General features: G+C 39.6%; 1 protein-coding gene and 1 long non-coding RNA gene across 2 annotated transcripts; one reads left to right on the forward strand and one right to left on the reverse strand.

Moving 5' to 3' along the window:
• The first annotated feature begins 99 nt into the window (after positions 1-99).
• st3gal5 (ST3 beta-galactoside alpha-2,3-sialyltransferase 5) lies at positions 100-19,717 on the forward strand. Its single transcript, XM_030062494.1, has 8 exons — positions 100-190; positions 5,298-5,396; positions 15,042-15,162; positions 15,791-16,000; positions 17,095-17,222; positions 17,563-17,749; positions 18,569-18,727; positions 19,427-19,717. Exons 1-8 carry the CDS (start codon positions 183-185, stop codon positions 19,682-19,684), a joined length of 1,170 nt encoding a protein of 389 aa, XP_029918354.1. The 5' UTR covers positions 100-182; the 3' UTR covers positions 19,685-19,717.
• LOC115366845 (uncharacterized) lies at positions 18,899-25,165 on the reverse strand. The gene is made up of 4 exons (XR_003928870.1): positions 25,040-25,165; positions 23,724-23,877; positions 19,646-19,773; positions 18,899-19,008 (listed from the first exon to the last, which is right to left on the reverse strand). It is a non-coding gene; the product is annotated as an uncharacterized LOC115366845 (long non-coding RNA).
• Between the last annotated feature and the right edge of the window lie 192 nt (positions 25,166-25,357).

Genomic DNA, 25,357 nt, shown 5'->3' on the forward strand with positions numbered 1-25,357 from the left:
GTCTGGGTGTCTTTCCTGTGGAAGGAGAGCGGAAGTGGAGTTTGCGGCCACTGATTGGCTGTCGGGAGCAGCCAATTGATGTTAAGTAAGTTAAACTGAGCTGGAGGAGAAGGGCACTACTTTTTGCCAGGTGCCGCCGGTCACACAACCTTCCAGAGGCTCATGGCGAAGCATTTTCATCTATGGACAGGTAAGTCACTTGATAGCAGCTGCTGTAAATAAGAGCTGGAGGTAAAATTACAGCAAACGTTGCCGCATTGAGCGCAACACAAGAAGCTGCTGCGGTAAACAGCTCGCTGTCGGTCTCCTCTTCGTCTTGGGTTAAATGCCACGAAATGGCTAACGGTAATTTCTTCAACACTGCCAGCGATGTGAGCCAGCTAGCTCAGTTAAACTGTTATTTTTTTAAATAAGTATTCTTACTATTCACAGCCGAAAGGGTTTCCACCTCGGACCTATGCTGTTTCGGATACTCCAGTTATTCTTCGTCAGTGCTGGCACGTAGCAAGACTCCAGCGCGAGACGCTCGTCTTAATTATTTGGGCCAAGCGCCTAAAAATGGCATTTTCATACAACCTAACTGGTAATAAATGAGTTATGATAAAGTAAAGCTGCGCTGTTTGTCGGTCCAGTAACACATTCAGCCGTCGGGTAATAAGAACGGCGTCGCCTTTCCATTGTATAGTTCATATGTGGCCTCTGAGTGTAAACAACAGAGCCGAGATGTTCAGGCTCAGGCATGTTAGTAACACCGTGCCGCTGTAGTCCAGTCATTTTATGAAAAAACCTAGGACAAATTGCAAGAGGAAAAAACTCAACTGATTTTGTATCCTCAGTATGTCCTGAGTGAGGGAAAAAAAAAAACTCCCAAGAAATCCCATTGGTGGAAAGTTTTGAAAATCACCTATTTATGACCACATATTACCAAAAAAAAAAACACTGTTTTTAATACACAGGGGAAAGGGGTTCAAAATTTTACTTTCAGATATCACTATAAAAATTCACGAGTTGATTACACACACAAAGACAATAAAAAAAAGTCAATTATAAGTTCTTTGAATTATTCTGTTTACACATGCATATCACACATTATCTGATTTGATATGCGCTAATAAGGAATATGAGGAATAAATGCCAGAGGAGACATTTAAACAGTGAATTCAAAGGTTACTATATATATAGTAACCTTTGAATTCACTCCTTTTAATTCAAGGTTACTGTATATATCATAACCTTTTAATTCACTGTTTAAATATCTGTTCTGGCATTTATTCCTTATATTCCTTATTAGCACATATCAGATCAGATAATGTGTGATATGCATGTGTAAACAGAATAATTCAAAGAACTTGTAATTGACTTTTTTTCTTGTCTTTGTGTGTGTAATCAACTCGTGAATTTTTATAGTGGTATCGGAAAGTAAAATTTTGAACCCCTTTCCCCTGCGTGTTAAAAACAGTGTTTTTTGGTAATATGTGGTCATAAATAGGTGATTTTCAAAACTTTTCACCAATGGGATTTCTTGGGACTTTTCCCCCTCACTCAGGACAAACTGAGGATACAAAATCAGTTGAGTTTGCTTCTCTTGCAATTTGTCCTAGGTTGACTCCAATTTTGGCCTAAAATTACTGGACTACTGCTCTGTCTTACTTATCCAGCATGATTTGGGAGTGAGTTTTCTTGCAGTAACTGCCACAGCTGTGGACCTTGGACGCCCCAAAAGCAAATGCTCTGTTGACTTTTGGAGCTACACTGTAAAGACCGTAAATAGGCTCAAGTTAGTCGCATTATTAATGGCAGGTAAATCAAAGGTCAACAGTAGATACCACATAAAGGTGCAGTACATCATCTGAAAGCCAGGGACATGAGTATTGATTTTCAAGGACAGCTACAGCTGATATAGTTATAAATATGTCATAAACACTGTTTTGGTTAGGCGTCTATTTATTATGTTTTGATTGGATGGTGAGCAGTTTCTGAGCATTTCAAATTGCTCAGAAATTCCCCCTTATTGTCAATATACCTGGAAAACCAGACATCCTCTGAATGTCCTCCCTCTCTAGTTTCTGGTTGTAAAGTTTCATGGGGCTTTGTTTATCCTGGAGGTCACTATAGGCCATTTTATACAGTCACAACAAGTTTTAAATAAATGATCTCACTACAGTGAAATGGCTGCCATGGGAGCTAACATCTTCACACATGAATTTGCTTTCCAATCAATCTCATTTTATGCAACTCCAAGTCTGTTGAGGCTCCATTATGCACAAATACACTTAAGGGATTAAGGGATTTTCCATCAAAAGGCATTGGTAAACCTCCCATAATTGTCAGCACTATATATGCATAGCAGAGTTCTGAGATATGAATAATAGCTATAGTAATTATTGCTATGCTGTGTAATGTAGAGATGTGGATTTAAGACAGTGAATAATGATTACTCATGATAAGGTAATAATAATTAGAATCTAGAAAGTTTCAGAAGAAATTTTGAATATGCCTGCTGCTCTACACATGTAGTGTTATTGTGCTTGCCAGGGTTTTGTTAAGTGGTTGTTGACTAATTGTTCGTTACTGAAGAAACTTAAAATGTGCTTGTCTCCGTCGCCGAACATGTGGCCTTGCGCTGAACCACCTTTACCTTCACTTTGTCCTATGTAGGTTGTGTTTGGTTTGTAGTTGTTTTGCTAATTGGCTGCAGTTGCAAGGGCATTGGCAGGCAGTTACTAAGGTGTTTTGGGTGGTTGCTATGGCCTTTTGAGCAGTCACTATGGTGTTTTGTAGGTGGTTGCTATGGTATTGGGGGTGGTTACTGTGGGGTTGCTAGGGTGTTTGGGTGGATGCTGTGGACTTGCTGTAGTATTTGGGGTGATTGCTGGGATTTAGTGGCCACTGAGACAGAATGTGAGATACAGAGCTGCATGTGTATCTCCCGCCTGTGTCAAGTAGCCAGTGACAGGCAGGTCTGTCACTGTCTTCCCAGAGACAGAAGTGATGTTCTAGAAAGTTCACAGCAGCTGGTAGTTGACAGTCACTTTGCTCTAGGTAATGGTCAAACAAAACCTTTTTTTTTTTTTTTTTATCAATGACTAACTCCTATCGGGAAATAAAATATATCAGCAGAAACGTAAAGCTTTGATTGGCAAACTGCAAAAATTGTGTGCCTAATTCCAAAACGAGCAAGTTAAAAAAGTGTTTTTTTCTCCTTTGGCCCTGAATTTTATAAGGAATAAAGAATAAGGTAGGGGGCTGCTGCCACATTGAAGCTCAGTAAGCCAGAAGTTTAAGCCTGTTTGCCTCTGTAGTTACATGTTCAGAAGCAAAACAAATTTTCCTACCACTTTGCTGGTTTTTATGGATGTGGAGTGAAAATTGTGGCCATGGCAGCATGTAAAAGAGAATATTATTCTTATTATTATGTTCACAAATCATATAGCAGCATAGACTATTTTTGGTTGATTCCCATTTAATTTCTCATGTCACAAAACACAACACAAAATATCACAATATATTGATCTCTGATCCCAGCCCGTTGACAATGTCCCTTAATCTCTCCCTTTCCAGACAAACCTATTCCTCACATTTCAATCCATTCCTACTTGCAGATAATAAATTCATAGACTACCTTACTGCCAGACTAAAGGTTTTATAGAAATTAATGATAATGAAGAGGTGTCAGATTCTACATTAAATGTTGTCATCCTTAGGTATATAATTTCATATGAATCCACTGCAAAAAAGGAGAGAGAGAGAGAGGTGATTATTAGAGATTAGGGACACTCTTGCCACCCTAGAGGCAACATACTAAACCACAAAGTCCTCAGAAGACTATAATAAGATAATGACGCTTTAATACGAATACAGCTGCATTCCTGGTGGTTAGATAAACAACCTCCCCTTACAATTAAAATAAAATCCCCTTACAATTTGAAATGGGAGATAAGTCCAAGAGACTTCTGGCATGCCCTTCTCAGGGGTAACTGGGATCAAACAAAATGTAATATATTTTGACCCATGCTAACTCAATTTAAAAAAAAAAAGAAAAAAGAAAAAAATGGCCATGCTGTATTTTCCCTTGCCAAAATGTAGCCTAACTTTGGAGCAATATTTAGTCCCCTTGCAGACAACCTTTAACCTTTAAATCAGTTCAGTAATTTTAAAAAAATGATTAAAAATCTTAAAAAAAAAAAAAAAAAAAAAACTTGAGCGAATTTATTTAGTTTTTCACCCACTTCTATAAGCTAGCATGTGGATGCCCGTCTGCCTTCCCTGCTGTTTACCTCAGCGCCCAGGGTTCCAGATCCATTGACGCTGCTGGGAAACTTTTATATGATTGATTTGCATTGTAGTTTCACGCTTTCAGTTTGTTATTGTGAGATATTTTTATACTTCCTCTTGTCATTAACATGAAATGTCAAATCAGTGTAGCACTATAATTAATGTTCGACATTTCTCCTAAATAGCCTCAAGGCATTTTTCACAGTAGGTGCAACTGATAGTATAATATTGCAGATGTTACTAACAATATTAAGGTTCCATTCAATAGACCTAAATGAAATGCAATTTTAATTGATGTCGTTAGCAACACTCGTTTTATTGGCTTCATCAGATTAGGCATCACAGGTCAGTGGTGGAACTGTAGCAGCACACTATTTTGCTCTGTCCATGTGAGGAGGCGTTTTCATCAGGAGCATCAGTTTGGTTTGTTATTTTATTGTGGTGAGTCACTGTAAACTTGGAGGTACAGCACCATGCAGTATTGGTGCAGGTTTGGTGAAGGTTTCATGCCTGCAGCCTAGGGATGGGTCATTTTATTGGTTTTCCGTTGTACCCTAGTAAATAATAACAATAGCAATAATAACATGTCTGTCAGTTTTTATTACTAGCTATGTCTGTGATTAGCATATTTTTCCTGCGTCATCATGAGCATAATAAAACTGTTTTCATGAAATGTCATCACTACGCTACAGTTGCTATAACATGCTCTATTTTCAATATTGAGAGGAAACATATTTGAACTTGTCATCTAGCCATGATGTTGTGCCAACACTTTATCTCCTTTTAAAATAACCCAGATCAAGTTGATCACTGTTATCATATCGTGGGAAACCTAGTATTACTGTTGTGACATAGTATTTCTCTAAATATTTGTTAGATTTTATATCTCAAACTGTAGGGGCTTTCATTGAAGTGCTGCCCTGATCAATACTCTGTGAAAAATTATGTGTATGCCTTGTTTTCTATTCCTTTGCTTTAATACTTGACTAAAAGGCCTGTGTGTTGTGTGTGTGTGTGTCCAGGACAGGGTTCCTGAGAGCCAGAGTGCCACAAAGAGGATTCCCATCGCCCAGTGTGAATGACAACAATATGAGGCTGCCTAAACGCTGTGGATCACACAGGTAATGTTCAGAACTAAGGACAAAGATTCCTTCTATTGTCTGCTCCTCTTCCCTGATTTACATTGCAGCCATCTGGGAACATGGTGATAATGTAGACAGGCACACCTGCCCTGTTTCCCTTTATTCACAGTTGTAATAAACAGGGCCAGTGTCATTTACTACTACAGACCACTTCTGTCTGCATCTTGTTTACTTTTCCTCCATTCATTTTGCAGTGTGTGTCATGTCTAATTCTATTTTTAGACATACTGGTTTTTCAGACTTCAGTGTCAGAGTGCCCTCGTTTGAAATGAACAGCTGTCCTGGCTATCAGAGGTGCCTTAAATGAAAAGACATGAATGTGACCAAAAAGGTGGTTGACAGAAAGCAGGACATCACTCATTGACATGGAGATACTCAAGTGGGGCAGTGAAATAGGTATGAAACACAAATTTTGGCCACATCAAATGAAACTTCCCTTCTTTGTGGAAGTTGGGTTTCAAACTGTATCAGAATGGATGGCATGAATGAATGAGGAAAATGTACCCTGATATCTCCTGTACTATCTGTGAGCAGACACCAGCAGGAGGAAAAGCAAAGAGAAGGGCATGATAGACCACTGGTACTGACTCAAAAACACACTGGTGTTGTCCTTTTACCTATCACAAAAGGGATGCAAACATACACTCTGCTTCTGTTCTTCCTTGATTGTCTTTGTTCAGTTTATTGATTTAATGAAATATTAGAACAATGTGAGTATGATAACAATATACGGGATCAATAATGTCTTGTTTTTATCAGTTTTTACAAAGGGTGGAGAATGAAGCACTGCATGGCTTTAGTGGCTCATGTGACAGGTGCTCTTTAGTTAGGCAGGTGAAGGTCCATTTAAGACAAAAACCTGGAAGTGTTGTTTGAGCTATGTCTTTAGGTGATGCAGACAACCATGGAAAAAACGAAGGCACTCTGTCTTTGGATGAAGCACAATAATTAAGACAACTGTTGCCTTGCTGAAGAATTTAGTACTGCATCACCCAAAGACTTAAATCAAGCAAGACCTCCAGGAGTTTGTTTTGTTTTAATTATTATTTGATCAAACATTGGATATGTCTCCCTCATTGGAAGGCCTGATCTGGTGCTCTCAAACGAACTGAACAATTTTTATAACAGTTTCAACAACTGTAATTTCAGTGAGGAATTGTCAGTTTTTAAAAATGCTGTCTCTTCACAGAGTATTGTTGTTGACAGGAACAAGGTATGTAAACTTTTCCGTGGAGTCAAGGAAAGGAAAAGCCCTGGCCCAGATGGCATTGAAGGGCGTGTTCTCAGGAACTGTGCTGAGCAGCTGGCAGACATATTTACTTTTAACTTTTCAATGTCCCTCCAGCTTCACAAGGTCCCCTCACTTTGGAATGATTCCATTATTGTTCCAGTTCCCAAATCTGCATCCCCCAAATCATTAAATGATTTTAGGCCTGTGGCATTGACTTCCCTTGTTATGAAGTCCTTTGAGAAAATTGTCAAGGAAAGACTTCTGACTTGTGTTCAAGACTACCTGGACCCGCTGCAGTTCGCTTACAGGTCAGGTAGAGGTGTTGAAGATGCATTGGCCACCCTTTTAAATCTCGTCTTGACTCATCTTGAGGGAGCCAAGACTTTTGCCCGTCTTTTATTCATTGACTTTTCATCTGGTTTTAACTGCATACAGCCACACATTATAGCAGGAAGATTAAGGGACTTCCACAGCATTGATCCTGGTCTTATAGCTTGGCTAATGGACTTTTTAACTGAAAGACCACAGCGTGTGAGGGTCAGTGGTGTCCTGTCAGACACTCTTGTCTCCTCCACTGGATCACCTCAGGGCTGCATCCTTTCACCCTTGCTGTTTGTGTTGTACACGAACGAGTGCCATAGCCAACATGTGGGGCGCCACATCCTCAAATTTGCTGATGACTCAGTAATCGTGTCCTTGCTGAGCAGTGATGACCCTGACCATGGCCCTGTAGTGAAGGAATTCACAGATTGGTGTTCCTCATCGTTTATGTGCATCAATGTGTCAAAGACTAAAGAAATGTTGATAGACTTTCGTAAACATCTGTCAGTCACCTCTCCTGTTGTCATTGAGGATCAAGCTGTCGAGCTGGTCCACAATTACAAATATCTTGGCACTAACACTGATGACAAGCTGTGTTTTGATTTCCATGTGGATGCTGTCTGTAAAAGGCACATCAACAAATGTATTTTTATAGGAAACTGTGGAGCTTTAATGTTAACAGCACTTTTATGAGGATGTTTTATTCCTGTTTCATTGAATCTGTTCTGACTTTTTCTTTTGTTTGCTGGTTCGGCTTGCTTTCCCTCAAGAACAAAAACAGATTGCAGGGCATAGTGAAAGCGTGCAGCAAAATTGCAGGGATTAATCTCAATGCTCTTTCTGACATATACAAGCTCAGAACCCTAAGTAAGGCCCGCTCACTCCTCACTGACCAGAGCCAGCCCTTGGTTGGCGAGTTTGTGCTGCTCCCGTCAGGCCGCAGGTATATCCTGCCAAGATGCAGAACGAACAGACTAAAATAGTGATAATAGTGACTAATCTAGTGTGTGTGTTTGTGTGTATAAATGTGAAACTATGAAGCAGGGTTGTGCTGAAAATGCGCACCTGTGCTCAGCAAATCTACCCAGTGCAAATAGTTTGTTTAATGGTTAACATTAAACAAATTAATGGTTAACATTAAACAAATGCCGTAAAAGTTTAACCAAATGAGAGGCAAATTACATGAATGCAATTTTTTTTTCTTTAGGGTTGTACATTATCTTCATATTTATAAAAAATTATAGCCTCCTGTTTATTATAAAAATGTATTCCACCCACAGAGGTGGAGTCAGCTGTCCAAACAGATCAGGGACTCTGTGTGTGTGGTGTGTGTGCGTGTGTGTGTCTGTGTGTGTGGTGTGTGTGTGTGTGTGTGTGGTGTGTGTGTGTGTGTGTGTGTGTGTGTGTGTGTGTGTGTGTGTGTGTGTGTGTGTGTGTGTGTGTGTGTGTATGTGTGTGTGTGTGTGTGTGTGTGTGTGTGTGTGTGTGTGTGCGCGCGCATGCGCACATGATTTAATTTTAAAAATGAAATCCATATAGCTCCAGTAGTAGTTTTAAGAGAATGAAAAATGCATAGATCAAATAAATGGTATCTATATATTTCACTATCATTCTATTTTTCATATACACAAGGCAATGTCTGGCCCTGTACTGGGCCCGTCTGGTCAAAAGTCTAGGGGAAATGTTTTTTTGTCCGACCCATCTCTAAATGAATTGTGTGTGGAAATTTTTTGGTTGTGCCAAATCTAGGCAAAAAGTACTGTAATGATTGCACTGGACTAGGAAATCACCACAGCATATCGATTACCACTGTTAACTTATTAGTATTAATTGGCATAGAGTTTATAATAAATAGCTTTTGTACTAAAGTCTATTTAATATTTGTATTATGTATTGTGAGGCGTATCATTATCATTGGCCTCTGATGTCTTAAAATCCTAGCAACGCCTCTTCAGTCGGTAGCAGCTTCTCACAAACAGTAGCTTTCAATTTCAGAGTCACAGAAATTGTAAAACAAGACGTGAAGCTGCATTTCTGTCTCTTCCGTGATTAATAGCTGGTCCAACCTGTCCACCCTCTGCAGGGAAGGCTGTGCTGAACTGATAGCATCTTAAAAACACATCATCATGAAATCACCTGGCCCTTATTTCCCCCAAAGGAAAATAAGGGCCTTTCCAGTCACCAAAATTGCTGTGACTTTGTATGTTAAACTCATTCATCTGTGTCAAATGAATCCCCTAATCAGAGTTTTGAGTTTTAGAGCAACAAGATTAAATTAAATCCAACTTAAAAGTGAGGTAATAATGTAAAATGAGTCCAAACTGAGATTTAAAGGAACGTTTAAATTTCCCCTGCTTGGACTTAAATTAGGTTTAAGGTTTGGCACATGTGAAATGCTATTGGTTTTTCCACCCTGACAGAATAAAAATCAGGGACTACTGAATGCTTGTGGCGCAAATATGGCCAAATTTATATAGATTTTTAACATTTACAGAGCACGTAGGCTTTTGGCAGTTTTGGTCCAAATATGTCATTGTTGTCCTTCAAAACCATCATCAGTCAAATGTTTACATGACACTATCGGTATCTTATTAATTAAATTAGGTTAACTTCAACTTGTACACAACAAATTACACCCTCTGGCATTTGTTACACCAAACAGTGGTGCTGTTGTGACCTGTTGACTTTGTTGAATTGGATTTCATTGTAGTGTAGAGGTAGGTAATATGGTTGAAATATCAATACCACAATACTAGGGATTTTTTCAACATCAGGACATATTACCATATTACTTATATATCACATATATATAATCACATGTTAAATAATCAAATTAGTGTTTATTCCACTGAACCACATGGTGTTAGGTGTGATGTCAAACAGAAAGTATTTCTGAAAATGATTTTAAAAAAATAGCTTGTTATTATTGCTTTAGACAGCAGAATAATTTGTCATAATATGAAGATGATAGACATTAATACTGAATTGTTGCCCAGCTCTACTGCATTGTGGATTATGCTGTTAATGACTGCTAACGTCAATGGCGAGTAGGCAAGTTTGGGCAATGGGAGGAATTTCAGTGTAAGCAACAATTCTCCCCTCCCTCCCTGATGAAAGTCTCCATATCACTTACACACAGACACACACACACACACACACACACACACACACGCACGCACGCACAAACGAACATGGCACAAATGCACACGGCACAAGCACTAAAAACATGATATGGTGCACACAAAATGACGGATTTTCTGAAACATGCACTAACATGAAAAACAATAAATGTAACAAAGGCGGTTTTACCTTCCAGATGAAATTCTGCATGCTCAGCATCACATTTGAAGCCATTCAAGCCATCTTGCCATCACTGAAAAATACCTCCAGTGTTAATTCCAGTTTAATTGCTTGAACTAATTCCTTTTTTGTACCTGTGTTCCTCTTCAGTCATCATCTGGCTGCATTAGCTGTCGCTGCCAATGAAGAAAATAAAAAAATCCTCACTGCCTTGTGGCCTTTTGTCAACTGTCACAATTCCTAACATTCCTAACCATGATTGTTTGTTTTTATTCAGGACAAATGGATTTTTGTGAATCAGAACACAGCCCAAAGGAGTAGGTCAGAAAGATGGGATTTTTTTCACAATAGTCTCATTTAATGAATACCTGTTAGTGTATATAAAGGGAATTTCACCACATATGATTAAATTGTTTTGAAAGGAGCTTGCCTGTAGCAGCTTTAAGGACGTCAAGTCAAACTTGACCCCTTGGTGCACAGCTGTTGTGCTGATGATCATACCAGAGGAGGTTTGGAGCTCTGCAATGGGACTGAGTGAAACAGCTGAATTCAATGATTAAGAGGTTTGGCCCAATACTTTTGTCCATATAGTGGCATATACGTAGATGGCCTGTAGTATTTAAGTTGGGTAGATAGGACTTTAGGATAGGGTGTAGGGTTGGACTTTTAAAGCAGCAAAATAATAGCATTAAAATCACAATGTGTAAATCCAAACACAGTAAATCATATACACTGGCATCTAAGTTCCTCCCTCACCCTCCATTACTTGAATATTTCCTGTGCTGAAATAGCCCACATGTACCACAATTCATCAATTCAGTTCAGCTGTAGTATTAAAAGAAAAAAAATGGAATCTATTTTTGCTACTGCTGAATTCCCCCATTGTGCTTGTGACTGAAAACACTGTGGTTGATGTGTTCTGCTGAAGCACAGCCTGCAGGCCTGAGTCAGGCTGATGAAGAAAGGTTTTAGCTTTGCACAGTCACTCTGGTGAGTGTGCAAAACAACCTCCCTCTGCTCCAGTTCTGTAAACTGTATGTTCATCCTGAGCATTTTCCCATTCTGAAGAGTCATGCACTTAAGTTTACATCTCTGTTGGGACAACCTACTGCTGTGAGCAGGTCTTTTTTAAACTGAATCTTGCAAAAACTTGCTTCCTCTCAAGACTGACTGACCCAAACAGGGCGTCTGCTGGCTATTTGGGTGCCCGATTGGGTGCCCGAGCATAATTGTTTTGTGGTTTAGGGTAATTCATTTTTATTATTTTGAGCAATTATATATACCTTATATTGCCTATAATGGTTTGATGTTAGACTAATAATAGACCAATATTAGCAATAAGCATTTTAAATAGTTAATCGTTATAATTATTATGATGATCATTAGGTTGTTTTAGTGCCATATACACAGTGCATGATGTTCGTATACGTAGCAGCAGGACTGGACCCAAAGCTGGAAAACCAGCTGCAAATTAGGGCTTTAGTCTGTTAGTCGACTGGTCAATTTATTGGTCGATACGTTCTTGGTCGACCAAAATCTGATTGGTCGATTATTTGCCGTGTTAATTTTATCAGGAGTAAAGCACTAAGTGCTAATGGGGGTGTTTTCAGAACACCCTGTTTCACAGGTAACAGTCTGTCTTTAGAACACCATCCTTGTTTTCACAATTTTGGATTAGCTCAACTCACTCAACAAAAGCTTGTTCATTTAGTAATCAAACTCTTCTTAGTTTTAAAATCATAATAAAATGATTGAGATAAATTTTAACTTGATAATTTTTATGGCCCTTGAACAATGTTCTAAAAATTTTAATGGCCCTTGACAGAGAAAATATAAGACAATCTTCTTCAGTTATAATTAATTGTATTGTTATTATTGAAGGATTGCCTTTGTTCTTGTTTTTCTTCTTTCATATTTTTCTTAACTAAAAGTGTTTGTGCAAAAAAAAAAAAAAAAAAAAAAAAAAGTGGGTTTCATATTCCACCCACTGACAGTTAAATGTTCACATTCACCAGTCCCTGAATTATAACTTTTGATTTTGTGTCAGAAGTCTACCTGCCACATTCGTCTTTTACCCGCATTTGGCTGGTGGCTGATGCTGATTTCCCATTTTGGAGGGGAAGATATCTTTAAGCCCAATGTCAGAACAGAGTAACAGTGCTTTAAGAAAGAGTAGCCCCCACTCACTCAGCTTTTTGCTTGCAGTGATGGGCGTGTAAATAGGTGTATGTAATACATCCTATACTTTGCACTGTGGACACCCTAGCGTGCTGTGATGAGCTCTGTCATGTAAATGGTTGACTGCATTCAGTTTTTTGCCACAACATAAAGCACAACATAAACCTTTGTGCAGTTAACACTTAAAAATAAGTACTGCCTTGATATAATGACACAATTTTGTAGTTTGTAGTGAATTACAAGTAAAATATTAATCTCCCATATCCCTCTTCTCGTTTTGTGACAAACATTTCTTAGCAGAAGAATATTGTTGTGTAGGTGTCCATAACATTCGACGTCTGTTTCCAGATGACGCCATCTAGTAAGGAGAGGCAGGACTACACCCCCTCCCACACTTTATCCCCCTTCCCCTTATGTAGGGATTAGAAGTAGGGAGGTTTATGAAGTGGCTTTGTAAATGCTGTATATTTTATTGTTCAGCTTGATATTTGTTTTGATTGAGCCCTGTGATATTCTGACATTTTGAAAACTATCATGTGTATGTATTGATGCTAATTGGCTCCCACTAGCCCTCCGCCAGCTGGTGCTGATTTCACTGTTTACAGAAGCAGCCTATATAAACCAGCTGATTTGGACTGACCGTAATCCCTGATGAAGCCCATGCAGTGAAACACGTTGCCAAACTTTTAACTAATAAATGATATTAAAGTGACCACATTGTGTGCGGCGGAACCCTTTCTTCTACTATCCAATGTCCCCCTTTTAGTCATATCAAACATACGAGTTTATATCAAATGTGTTTGTGCTGTACTACATGGTCAAATGTCAAATCTAGGGCAACATTGAGACTTTAGACATCATCTTTTAACAAAGAAACACTTTTTTTGACTAATGTTCAAGTACACACAGTTTGTATTGCTGCTGCATGAACAGCTGTTGCAAAGCACTTCTTATATCAGACCTCTCATTAAACATTACTGCAATTTAGTATCTCCAGTTCACCCGATTTGCACGTGTTTGGACTGTGGGTGGAAACCAGAGTTTCAGGTGGAGTCCCACACAGACAGAGGGAGAATTTGCAAACTCCACACAGAAAGGACTGTGGCCAGCCGGCTGAGAATTGTTGTGGGTTGACAGTGCTAACCATGCAACAACACCCTCAACCTAACATAAACCAGTCAACAGAGTTAAAATGCCAAAACATGTGACATGGAAGCATTCTGTGGAGACTTTATGTGTCACTGCCATCTGCATGAAGAAGAAACTGTAACATCTATCATGAAGACACTTAACCTAAAAACAGTATTCAGATCAGGTGTTTGGCAGGTCATACCACCACAGCCTGATATGTTTTGCCAATTCTTTACCTGCGGTAGATGTTTGGCAAGGAAAACTACTGAAGTATCTCTACATTAGGAGTGCTTGCATATTGCATTGCACACACACAATTGCTAACCCTCACTGTGTTATTTCAGTAACAGTAATTTAAGGAAGGACATGATAAACACCTCCATTAGAGGAGAGCCAGCATTATGTTCGACTGTACAAGTAACCCCATTATTTCAGTTGTATGTCTCTCACCTCTCTTCTCAGTTCTCTCACTTAACGTCCTTTTATGTTTAGTCAGCGTTCAGCCTCAGGCTGTTTACGTTTGGCTTCTAACCTGCTCCAGCAGTCTTTCCTGAACTTCTTGTGGTGATGATAGAAATATGTCGTTAAACCTTGAGTCTGAAGAAGTGGCTCAGTTCAAAGTCACCTTCTTGTCCTGTATCAGGACAGCTCCTTGATCTGAGACATAAGCATGCCAACAGTATCTGATGCTTTTCTTCTACAGTACAGCTTGGAGGATACTATGTGATGCTCTTCCCCACTCAGGGTATCAGTGAGACCTTTTAAAGCTTCAAAATATCTCTCACTTCCTTCATATTTGCTCCAAATTGTCATTTTAAGGAGTGAGGACAGCAACACCATCTCTGAGGCATGTCTTCACAAATTCCTCTTTACTGTATTGCATTTTAGTACGATGCCACCTGACATGATGCCAACGTGACTGTCTCTCAGTGATTCGTAAATTTTCAAAAAAATCTGTGTCTGCTTCTCTGACTTGAGGTTTCTGTGCATTTCCCTTGTGCTTACAAAGTTCAGTGGCTTTGGGAAACTCCTGGGTCATGTTAGCATGGAGGGACGTGAAATGGCAGTCCAGGTTTGAAACTAGCAGACTTCAGTGTGACAGTGAAGTCTGCTACACCAAGCAAAAGGATTTCTGATTTCATTTCACAAAAAATACAATTCCTCCCATTCAGGTAAAAATGTCCTGTGCCCCTCTTCATATTTGCACTTTGTATTTTCCTGACTCCGACATGGCAATTTAGTTAGCTAGCCTGCCTTCTGCATCTGCATGAGTATATTTTATGTTTGGGCTAGAGTAGCTACATGTATGATGTGATGACAAAAAACAGTTTTGATTTAATTTTTTTTTAACTTTAGCCGCACAGGAGCAGGCAAAGAGCCACATGCAGCTTGCAGGTTCCCCAACCCAGCTCCAACAGAAAGAAAACCTTCTTCTATCTCCTTGTGTGTTTTTCTCTCTCCAGGTGTATGCTGGTCTCTATTGTGGTGTTAGGTTTGGGGTATTTGGCGCTGGTTTCTCTGCCTCTGTTTGAGACAAAGACAAGCAAACCTCTGGACTGGTCCGTGTCCCCTGCACATCAGAAGGTGAGAATACAATACAAAAGGCTGCTCAGACAGGCCTCTGGGTTGCCATGTGGGTCACACACCATAAGATACTGATAGTGAGAAGAGAACAAAGTGAGTGTGGAGGAGAGTGCAGGAGAGTAAAATCAACGTTTTGAACTCAAAATATGAGAGTAGAATGAAAAAAAAAAAAAACGGAATAGATTAGAGCAAAGTAGAGTGAAGTAAACAGATTACATTGGAGGAGAATACAATGGAGTAGGTTATGGTGTAATAGGAGAAAGCAGAGTGGAATGTAGAGCAGACCTCAACTGAGTAAAACAGTTTATTAGCATAGAGTAATATTTTGTGTTTTGTGTTTAGTCGTGCTGCTTTGAATGGAAAATCTGTTAAAATAGAAAAAAATCCAAATCCAATCCAAATGAGCTGATTTGCTGTAGCAGCCATTTATCAGCATGATAGGTATCAGCATTTCACACAATAGTACATCATGTCTGTGTGTTCTCATTTTTACCCCAGCACACAATAAATGTGCTTAAAGGTGTTAAAAAATGTAAATGCTCACTGACGTGAAGTGATAATAATATCTTGGTATAATGTCATTGCTAGGTGGTGCCTGTTATTGTCATGTCTTATGTTTTTCATGCAGCTTGTCCAGGCATATGTGCACAGTGTCCTGGAGGGTCAGTGCCGTCCTGGCAGTGCCAGACAGAGTCTGTCTGCAAGGCTTCCCGCTTCTAGTCAAGTAACCCAGCCGTTCCTGTGGAAGAACACTGCCCTTACTGATGACCTCTTCCTGTTTCCTCCACCATTTGGCTTCAAAGGCCTTAAGGGCGAGCTACAGGACCTGTTGAACCTGGTGAATACTACTACTTCATCTACAGTTTTTTCTGTTTGCTATTAAGTTACTATCTTTGAATCTATAGGGTATTTTTTGCAAAAATCTACACACTAACCACAAAGCCTTACACCAAACCAGCAAAACAATATACATCTCTTGCAAAATCAAACAATTCTTGCAAAACTCTTCCAAAAATTGTGTATTTGCATCAGTACAGTGCACATACCATCATTTTAGTAAGCACTGATAGTGTAAATGAAAAACCTCCTCCTTCTCTTTATTTCTTCTCCCCCTCATCCTCTAGTTCTCACCCCTCTTACTTTGTCCAATACTGACCTCCATTGTCATCCAACCAGATATTTAGAATGTGCCTATTTATAGAGCTCAAGCTCTGATTTGTAAACTTTTACATTATGTAAAAGTATCTTCACATGTCAGTGTGGAAAGGCAGTTGGCAAAATATTTTAGCAATGTAGAGAGCAGTGTTTACAGTTTTATTAGATGTGTGTTATAAAATTACAAACATACAGAGAAGGTGCATTCATTTTGGCCCTCTTGGTAAATGCATTGGCTACATGTGTTTAGGATTTCAAAGACAGTGCTTCAAGAATCACTGTTAGTGTTTAAGCATTCAGAAAAAACTGTAATATAACATGAGATTTTATAATGATATAAGGGGTAGTTTTAGGTCAGAGGCTACAGGGACCCTGTGGTTCCCATAACACACCACTATTAAATTACATTGACCCGACTCATTTAATTGCTGTTGGGGTCATAGAAGCAGCAAAGCAAAGCCGCCCCTAAACACAACAGATCAGCCAAATAGTGGAGCATCACTGCCTCTGAGTGTAGTGTAATTTATCCTCGCATAGTTACGATAATGTTCTGTGGTCCAGGTAGCTAATTTTTTGCCCATTTTAAGAAATCATACCTAAGCTCCATGTTGGAAACATGTTTATGAAGAAAACCACACCCACCTGGTCACAGCTGCAACTTAGGACTCTTCAGATGCATTTAATGGCCTCCCTGGCCCTTTAGAGCCTACTCAGTGTCAAATGACAGTTTTCCAGAAACCTAAGTGGTTATACTTTTGTCTGGATTTCCTATTTAAGATGCCAGATTCTGACTCTGCCCCCCAGCTGGAGAAGAAATGCCGCCGCTGTGTGGTCATGGGTAATGGAGGCATTCTGAGAGGCCTGGCGCTGGGCCCACTGATGGACCGTTTTGACATCATTATCAGGTCAGAAATGCATATTTTGCACAATTATTTGTGCTTTTTATTTTCACACATCCGCACACACACACGCACGCACGCACGCACGCACGCACGCACGCACGCACGCACGCACGCACACACACACACACACACACACACACACACACACACACACAGCATCCAGCTTCTATACTTGCCTATCCTAATCAGGATCATGAGGGACCGGAACTTAACAAGATGCAAACTTTATCTGCCATTTCGACACAGTAGAACTTCCTTCCATATACTATCAAATTGAAGCAGAAATTTTATGACATGACTTGCATTAAAAATCCTTCAAAACCTTGTTGTCCCTATCAATCAGGTTAAACAGCGGTCCTCTGGGAGAGTTCAGTGTTGACGTGGGGAACCGAACCAGCATCCGAATGAGTTACCCAGAGGGCACGCCACACCACTGGACTGACACAGACAAGGACACTTTGTTTGTAGCTGTGGTTTATAAAACTGTAGACATCAACTGGATCTCTGCTATGATCAGCAAACACACTCTGGTGAGTGGAGGCCTGTATGTGTGTGTGTACAGGTATTTATCCATATGTCCATGTGATTGCGGGCATTAAGGTTAGCCACTATAGACATGGGCTGGGTTGCTTTAATAATGGACATATGGAAATCTGCTGAAAGGGTGAAAATATCCTTAGACAGTATTAACATGGTATTCCTCTGATTTTACACATTTCATTCTACAGTGGTGTTCTTTCATGTATGAGCAAGGAATAGAGCAGTAATGCTGGGGGCACTCTAAATGACCTTTAGGCAGATTTTGGTCATAATTTGACCATCAAGACTGGTTTTAAGGAAAGGAATAAATTGGCACTAGTTTGCGGCAGTTACACAGGTCATCTTGTAGTGTGTAAGGGTTAAGGATTTTAAATGTGTCCAGTCAGGATTGTTGTTATTATTTCAAAATGTGGTTGAAATACTTTATGTTTGAAATACTTTATGTCCTGAGCTGGTCATTTGCTCAAATCTATGTGGAGACTCACAAAAAAAGCTCAGCCTCCCAGCTTGTTTTGGTTGTACATTGTAATAGTGCAAGAGTTTTTTTTTTTTTTTTTTTTTGTGAGAATTGATAGTTGCATGACACTGGAACACAGTGTGTGCTCACCGAATCCAACTGGTCCTCAAGTGTTTCTCTAAGACAGGACCAAAACGAACCTGTGAGTGCTGAGTGTGGGATGTTCACTGTTTTCATGTCCCAAACTTGTCTTGATGACACCGATAACAGCCTTGGCTCTGATTTGTAGCACTCCAAACAGTTGGTCTGTATTACGATCCCTGACATAAAACAACCTTGTTTGGTGTTGCAGTCACTGTGGGACCGGATTTTCTTCTGGCAGAAGGTTCCACATCAAATCCCCCTTGAACCCCGAAGGTTCAGACTTCTAAATCTGCAAGTCATCAAAGAGACTGCAATGGACCTCCTGAAATACTCTTCACCAAAACCACGTCTGTGGGGCTGGGACCAGGTAATGGACACATCTCAAAATACAAAATAAAAGTCTGTCTAGACTGAACTGTCAAAAAAACATGGAGTAAGCACATAATTTATTAAAGACTCAGTCATTTTCATAATAAAACCTTGCTTTTATTGTATGGCCTGCGAATTCATACATTTTAAAATTACTATGTATTATAAACTCAAACATGATGTAGCCATGTTTAGTTTTGGAAGTGTCATAGGTGAGCAGCCACATATTCCTTTGCTGTGCAGTGTTTTTTTAGTGCACGCACCCACCACCTTCACTTCCTGTGGGAACAAGGAACGTAATCCCTGCTAGTTCAATACACAAAATTGGTCTGATCATATGTTATGTTAATATAACTAGTTCCTACACAAAACTGTCAGACAAAGCTGCATATCATTTATAATTGTTTACTATTTAGTTATATCTGATCTGTTATATGTGAGTTAGATCTGATATTATTACACTGGGGGAGTCTGTATAACCGCTTTTAATTATTTGCTAAAGTGAGCACAGTGGACACTCTAGAGAAAATCAGTGTTATGTAATTCACTCCTCAGCCTCTTTGCACATGCTCATATCACGAACATTGACAGAGATAATGCTACTATAAGTAGTTATTTCCTAACAAATATTAAAAATACCAATAAAATAACACATATCTCTTACATACTAATTGTTGCTCTTACTCTGTTGCTGCAGAACGTCCCCACCCTCGGAGTGTCTGCACTGAATTTGGCCAGTATGCTGTGTGATGAGGTCAGCCTGGCAGGCTTTGGGTACAACATATCCCAGCAGGCAGCACCGCTGCACTACTATGACAGCCAGCCAATGACTGCCATGCTGCAGCAGAAGATGCATAATGTGGACAGAGAGACCGAACTGCTACAGAGCCTGGTCAAACAGGGAGCCATCACCGACCTGACAGGGGGGATTCACTGCTCCTTCTGCACCAGTTGAGGGGGTTGTCTCGAGCCGGGCTGTGCCGGGCCAGAGCAGACTCCCCCGCCCTCTGGAAGTGTCGGGAACATGGAGCTCTGATACATCGACTAACAGAGAACGAGGGACATGATGTGGAACAAAAACAAAAAACAAAGTAAGCCAACTGTCAGAAGGACCAGATTTCTCATAAACAATGAAGATGTTCATCTATAAAGCACCTTCTGGAAATAGTTATGTCAAAGTGTGCTTTTTGAAAAGCACAGACATCAGTACAGGTAAGATCAACAAGAAATGAAAGTAGGAAAATCAGCTAACACATTAACTAATCTCAGAACAAGGGAAGAGCTTAAACAGGGTTAATGGTGCTTATGACACACTCACTTAATGAAACTCTTGGAGCAAGTTACTCATCTTTGAGGTACATATGAAGTTGGTCATTTTTTACATATATTTAACCCTCAGATTACCCCTGGACATTTTTGTCCAACTTTTATACTTTCCCAACTCCCCACGGTCAAATGAAAGGTCATTGGTGCCTGATTTTTGGCAAGGAGGTGTACCTTAGGGTCAACGGCGCACATTTTCCTTAGACATTGGGGGGGACACATTTAGTGGGGGGTCAGGGGGTCCTCCCCCTGGAAATTTTGAGCATTTTACATTTAATTTCCTACATTCTGGTGGATTTTTATGCACCCATTTACCATTTTTATGCATCAGTTTACTAGGAAAATCTTATTTTTATAAATATCTATTATAAATTGTATAAATATCTATCTATCTTTTATAAATATTGGGGGGGACTTGTCCCCCCTGACCCCCCCTAAATGTGCGCCCTTGCTTAGGGTAAACTCTGGATGTCCCGAGTTTTAGCATGAAAGACCATTTTTTGGACTTGTAATGCAATTTAAAAACATCCATGACCCATCCACGAAGTGGGCCCATTTTTACATGTAAATTTTAAACTTCATATTTTTATGATTTTTTTTTTTTATAAATTGGTTGCAATACATGAGAAAACTCTGCTGGGGAATTTTTTTCTCAATCGGACAACATTTACCCCTCTCTCATCGACCTTGAAATTTAGCCATAGACTTAACACAGTCTTTTTTCACACGTGAATAGGGAAAAAAATTTATCCTATAGATATCACTATGAAACTTACTAAATTGATTACTTATAATAAGCCAAACAAAAAATTTGTTACAAGTTCTCTGAAATTCTTTGTTTACATGAGCATATTTCAAGTTGAACTTTAAGTTTAGCCAGTTTTCAACACGATCCTTATATGTTTTTGCAGCAAAAACAACTGGTCAGGAAGGGGTTAAAATCTTGAAACCCATGTCAAAAGTGATTTCCATGTTTAGTCAAGACCCAGCTCTATATGGGTCACAAATATTTTGGGAGTAACTGCTTAAAACAGATGTCTAAATGTCACTCTCTATAGGTGGACATTTTTGTCCAGGGTTCATGGATGTCGTAACAATTGAAGGAGCATCTGAGGGTTAAAGAAAACAAGTCACAGTTGTTAGTCAGTATTTACCTGAGAGGAAACTAATCAGTACTGGTAAAAAAACAACAACTGTGCTGTCATGTGGTCGGGGGATGAAGGTGATCACTTCTCAACACGCTGCCTTCTCTGACGCACAATGATGACATCATTTACAGGCGAATGGAAAGCCAATATCACAGTACTGTTTCTTTACAGATGTGTACTAAGTTGGTACTATCTAAATAACTCCCCGTTTTAAATCTACTAAGTGACTGATAATTTATGTCTCCTTACAGCATGATCTCACTATAATGAACCCGTCAGGACTTAGGAATTATTGAGTAATTTACAGTTGTAACTGGACTCTGATGGTTTCAACTTGTCGTCACTTTGTTCTTGATATTGAACACGTAAGTGATTAACTACAATATGTTTGTTTAACTTCATTTATTGCATATTATTGTGTTCTCAATGTGAGGTTTGTGATGAATATCGAGTTACGGCATCTAAATCTTCCAGTGTGTTGCCAAAAACTCTGACTTAGCATCATAGGCGGAGTTTGCAGGGGGGGGGGGGGGGGCATTGCCCCCCCTAGCGTCTGAAATGTGTCACTACATTGAGTCAAAAATAGGTCCAATATTTTTTTTTTCCTGTAAACAAATCTATAAACATTTAAGCAATGCAATAAAATAAGATTATTTTCAGAAATAAATCTGAATTACATTATGTTTACATTATGTACATAATGTTAAAAAAAAAAAAGTTTGCCCCCCCCCCCAGCGCAAATTTCAAACTCTGCCTATGCTTAGCATGTGAATTCTAGGGATTACAGTGTTGTTTTATGACTGGATCATGTTCAGTATAATGAAGCTATGTCTTATTATGTCTCTCTTTTGCAGCTGCTATTTTTTTTTTTTCATGCATAAGCTGTTGCTTTCAGCAGAGTGGCACATTTCAGCCGAGTTCTCTTTTATTGTTTTTATCCTCACCTTAAAGCTGCTGCGTGTATCATTCTAAAACTATCAGTTGTGATATCTTGATATAATTACTGGAAACAAGACCATGGCTGAAGGAATTACCATCTACCTCTTGCTTGTAGTTTTTTTTCTCTAAATGAAGACCACATACTCCCTGTTTCTTTTTGTCACAAAGATGATGTTTCTTATCTCCCGCTACCTCTGTCTGGTGTTTTTCATCAGCTTGTCACTCCTCTACCATCTGCTGTTGTGAGTTCTTGTGTCCTACAAGAACAGCTCCCTCTTCCTGTTTTGTACCATGAATACACATCTCTTTGTGCCATAAAGCAAAATATAACCAGGCGTCACAGACTAAACTACAATTTAGAAGCTAATAATCCCCCAGCCGATGCTCTAATCTTAGTGAATGTGAAAACGACCAGACTGGGTACAGTTCCACAATGAAAAAATGCCTTCTTTATGTATTATTTTGTACCTTTTGAATTTTCCTTTTTCTTTTGCACAGCTGATAACGTGTTATGTAGCTTAGAACATTCTGTTCCTATGCACAGTTCATATTTTGGAGATGAAGCTGAAGCTTAGTTTGATCCATTCCAGTGTTCTGACTGCTGATGAATGACCTTCATTTTTAAGGAGGCCATGTTCTTTTACAGCTTTACTTCTGCTTACTGTGTAGTGTCATTTTCACTCATTTTCTCTGTTGTCAACATTTTATTCTGTGTAACATTCCACATAGATACACGCAGCCCAGCAGATGTTTTTATGGGTATATTTGTGTCATTAACAGTTACCAGTCTCTTTTTATGCTTTGAAACATTAAGAAATATCTGGGTCTTGTTTTGTTTAAGTGTGCAATACTCCGCACAGCTACCATAATGTCAGACTAACAAAAAAGTTGCTAAGATTTGGTTTACCAACAGTCTAAAATGGTTGGAATGGTCATTTGTCATGCTTTTGTTTTTTAGTATTGTTTGTACTGTTTTTCTCCACTCTCCGCTCTGTAACGTTGTATCATGTTCAGTTTGTCCTGTGAAGTGTCCGGGAGAAAGAGTTGGACAGCTAACACATTCTGGAAAAGCTCTCTTCATAGTCATAGTCTCACAAAATCAGGCTTTTTAGATAGCCTATGCAAGGAGTAAATTTATCTCGCCTTGAAAGTGAATGACTTCATCTCAAGAAAATGCGCTTTTCCTCATAAATTTACCACTTTCATGTCAGAGTTTTTTTTCTCTGAATATTACCCGCCTTCTTCAGCTCTGTGTATATTTTTCCCATACAGTGATCCTAATACACTGTTGTATCATGGCAACAAAGCAGAAATCCTGCTAATTACATGTACATGTCTACTCACATGCTAAAATGTCTAGAAAGGCTGATGCCCCACATTCCACACAGTTACAGAAGCTGAGCTGAGGAAGAGAGAGCCGACTTGAAACACCTCTTTGATTATTGCAAAACTGAAACTGACAAAAATCTTACAAAACTCACTGATGCAGTATAACCAGTGGAGTACTTTGGTTTCCTTTGAGTTCAACATTGTAAAAAAATAAAAATGACAAAAATGCTGTACCCGCATAGTGAACAGTTGTACCTTACAGACACTGCTGAGCACATAGGGCTTGCCCTGTTCATCCCTGCACATCCCGTCCTAAGGTTCACCTCCTGGGTTGGTGGGTTGGCCGTGGTCACCCTCCAGGGTGGGATCTGGGGTCACCATCTGCACCACACCATGAGCTGCAAAAACGCTAAGCAGGGGAATCACGTTAATTAAGAGACTGTTAACATTTAAATGAGATGAGGGGTGAATAGAAGGTGAAAGGCACTCTTAGGGTACTATCAGTAATTGCCAGACTCCCCCTGGGGAAGAAGGCCTACAAATTGTAATGTCATTAACTTACTGGACTATTTTTTCAGCGAGAAGATATTGGAGCCTCTCTTTGGGCAAAAATGAATCGTAGGCAACTGGACTTGTATTTGTCTTAGGAAGACGTTTTGCCTCTTATCCAAGGGGCTTCATCAGTTCATGCGCATCGGTCTTTCTAGTCCGCACTAGTCTGACAAAGACAGCGGGGTAAGGTCCAGGTATTTAACCTCTCTGGGAGTGTCCACCCTAAGCAAACACAGACTCTCAACAGGCAAAGCTGATCCATGAACAGGTATACTTTGCCACTCCTGTGCTGATTCGATTCTCTCACCAGAAAGGCAGACCCATATTACATGCATAAAAGTCCCTTCATACCTTTTACTTTTCTAACACAAATTATTTTCTTGTAAAGCCATTTTATAAAGTGTAAAATAATATTGGAGTATCTTAATGTGTAAATTTTCCCCAATTTCCCCGATAATTTATCAGGCACATCCCAGCTTTCATGTTAGGATCCTGACTTCCAGGAGCGAGACCCATGGCTCTGTAGTTTAGGGACTTTGTCTCTCCTGCTGTTACAGCTCTCATCCAGCAGATGGGGCTGTAAGCTTTTCATGTTTTGCAATCCTGAAAAAAAGTTAATTACTCTTCAAAATTGCTTGAATGAAGACTTATTTATGGAATTTGCGTGACATTCTCATGACTATGACTAGTCGCCAAAGCCATAATGTTATAGGGTAAATTTGGTTAAAACCAAAATAGAATAAAGTCACTTCAAAGAGCCAATGTGTGTATTTTACAAAGAAGGATTTCTGGAGGAGACAATGGAAATACTGGAAGTTCCTTGACAGTATTTCTTCCTAATGTCACTTTGCCTCACCAAGGCAAGGTTAATGGTAACGACTTTATGGAGCAAACAGAAGTTAACAATTATCCATTATTATGAAGCAGGGGAGACTGCAACACCTGCCATTATAAAATAGTCCAGTCAAAGCAGTTCAACAACAACGTGTCTGTCTATAGGGGACATGGATCACCCTTACATAATGATGCAGTGTCTCAGGGAGCTGCAATTATCAGATGAATGAAGGCAAGAGAGAGTTTCAAATTGGCGTGCTTACTCCATACCTAACCTCTAAAGGTTTGACCAACAGGGATTGCTTCCGAAAAGACCGGTTCTCAAACACATTTTCCTCCTGGGGGTCCTCAACCCACGCGGGGGGGGTGTCAAGTGACCCAAATTTGATCGGAAGTAGAGCGAATTCATCTTCAAAATAAAAGCCTGTCATGCCGCGTTTGGTGGAGCAGAGCAATTGGAGCTGGTGTAGTGACTTGGTCAAACCGCGGCGGGGGCCCTCTCC

Source organism: Myripristis murdjan, chromosome 10, assembly GCF_902150065.1.
Source record: "Myripristis murdjan chromosome 10, fMyrMur1.1, whole genome shotgun sequence".
NCBI lineage: Eukaryota > Metazoa > Chordata > Actinopteri > Holocentriformes > Holocentridae > Myripristis > Myripristis murdjan.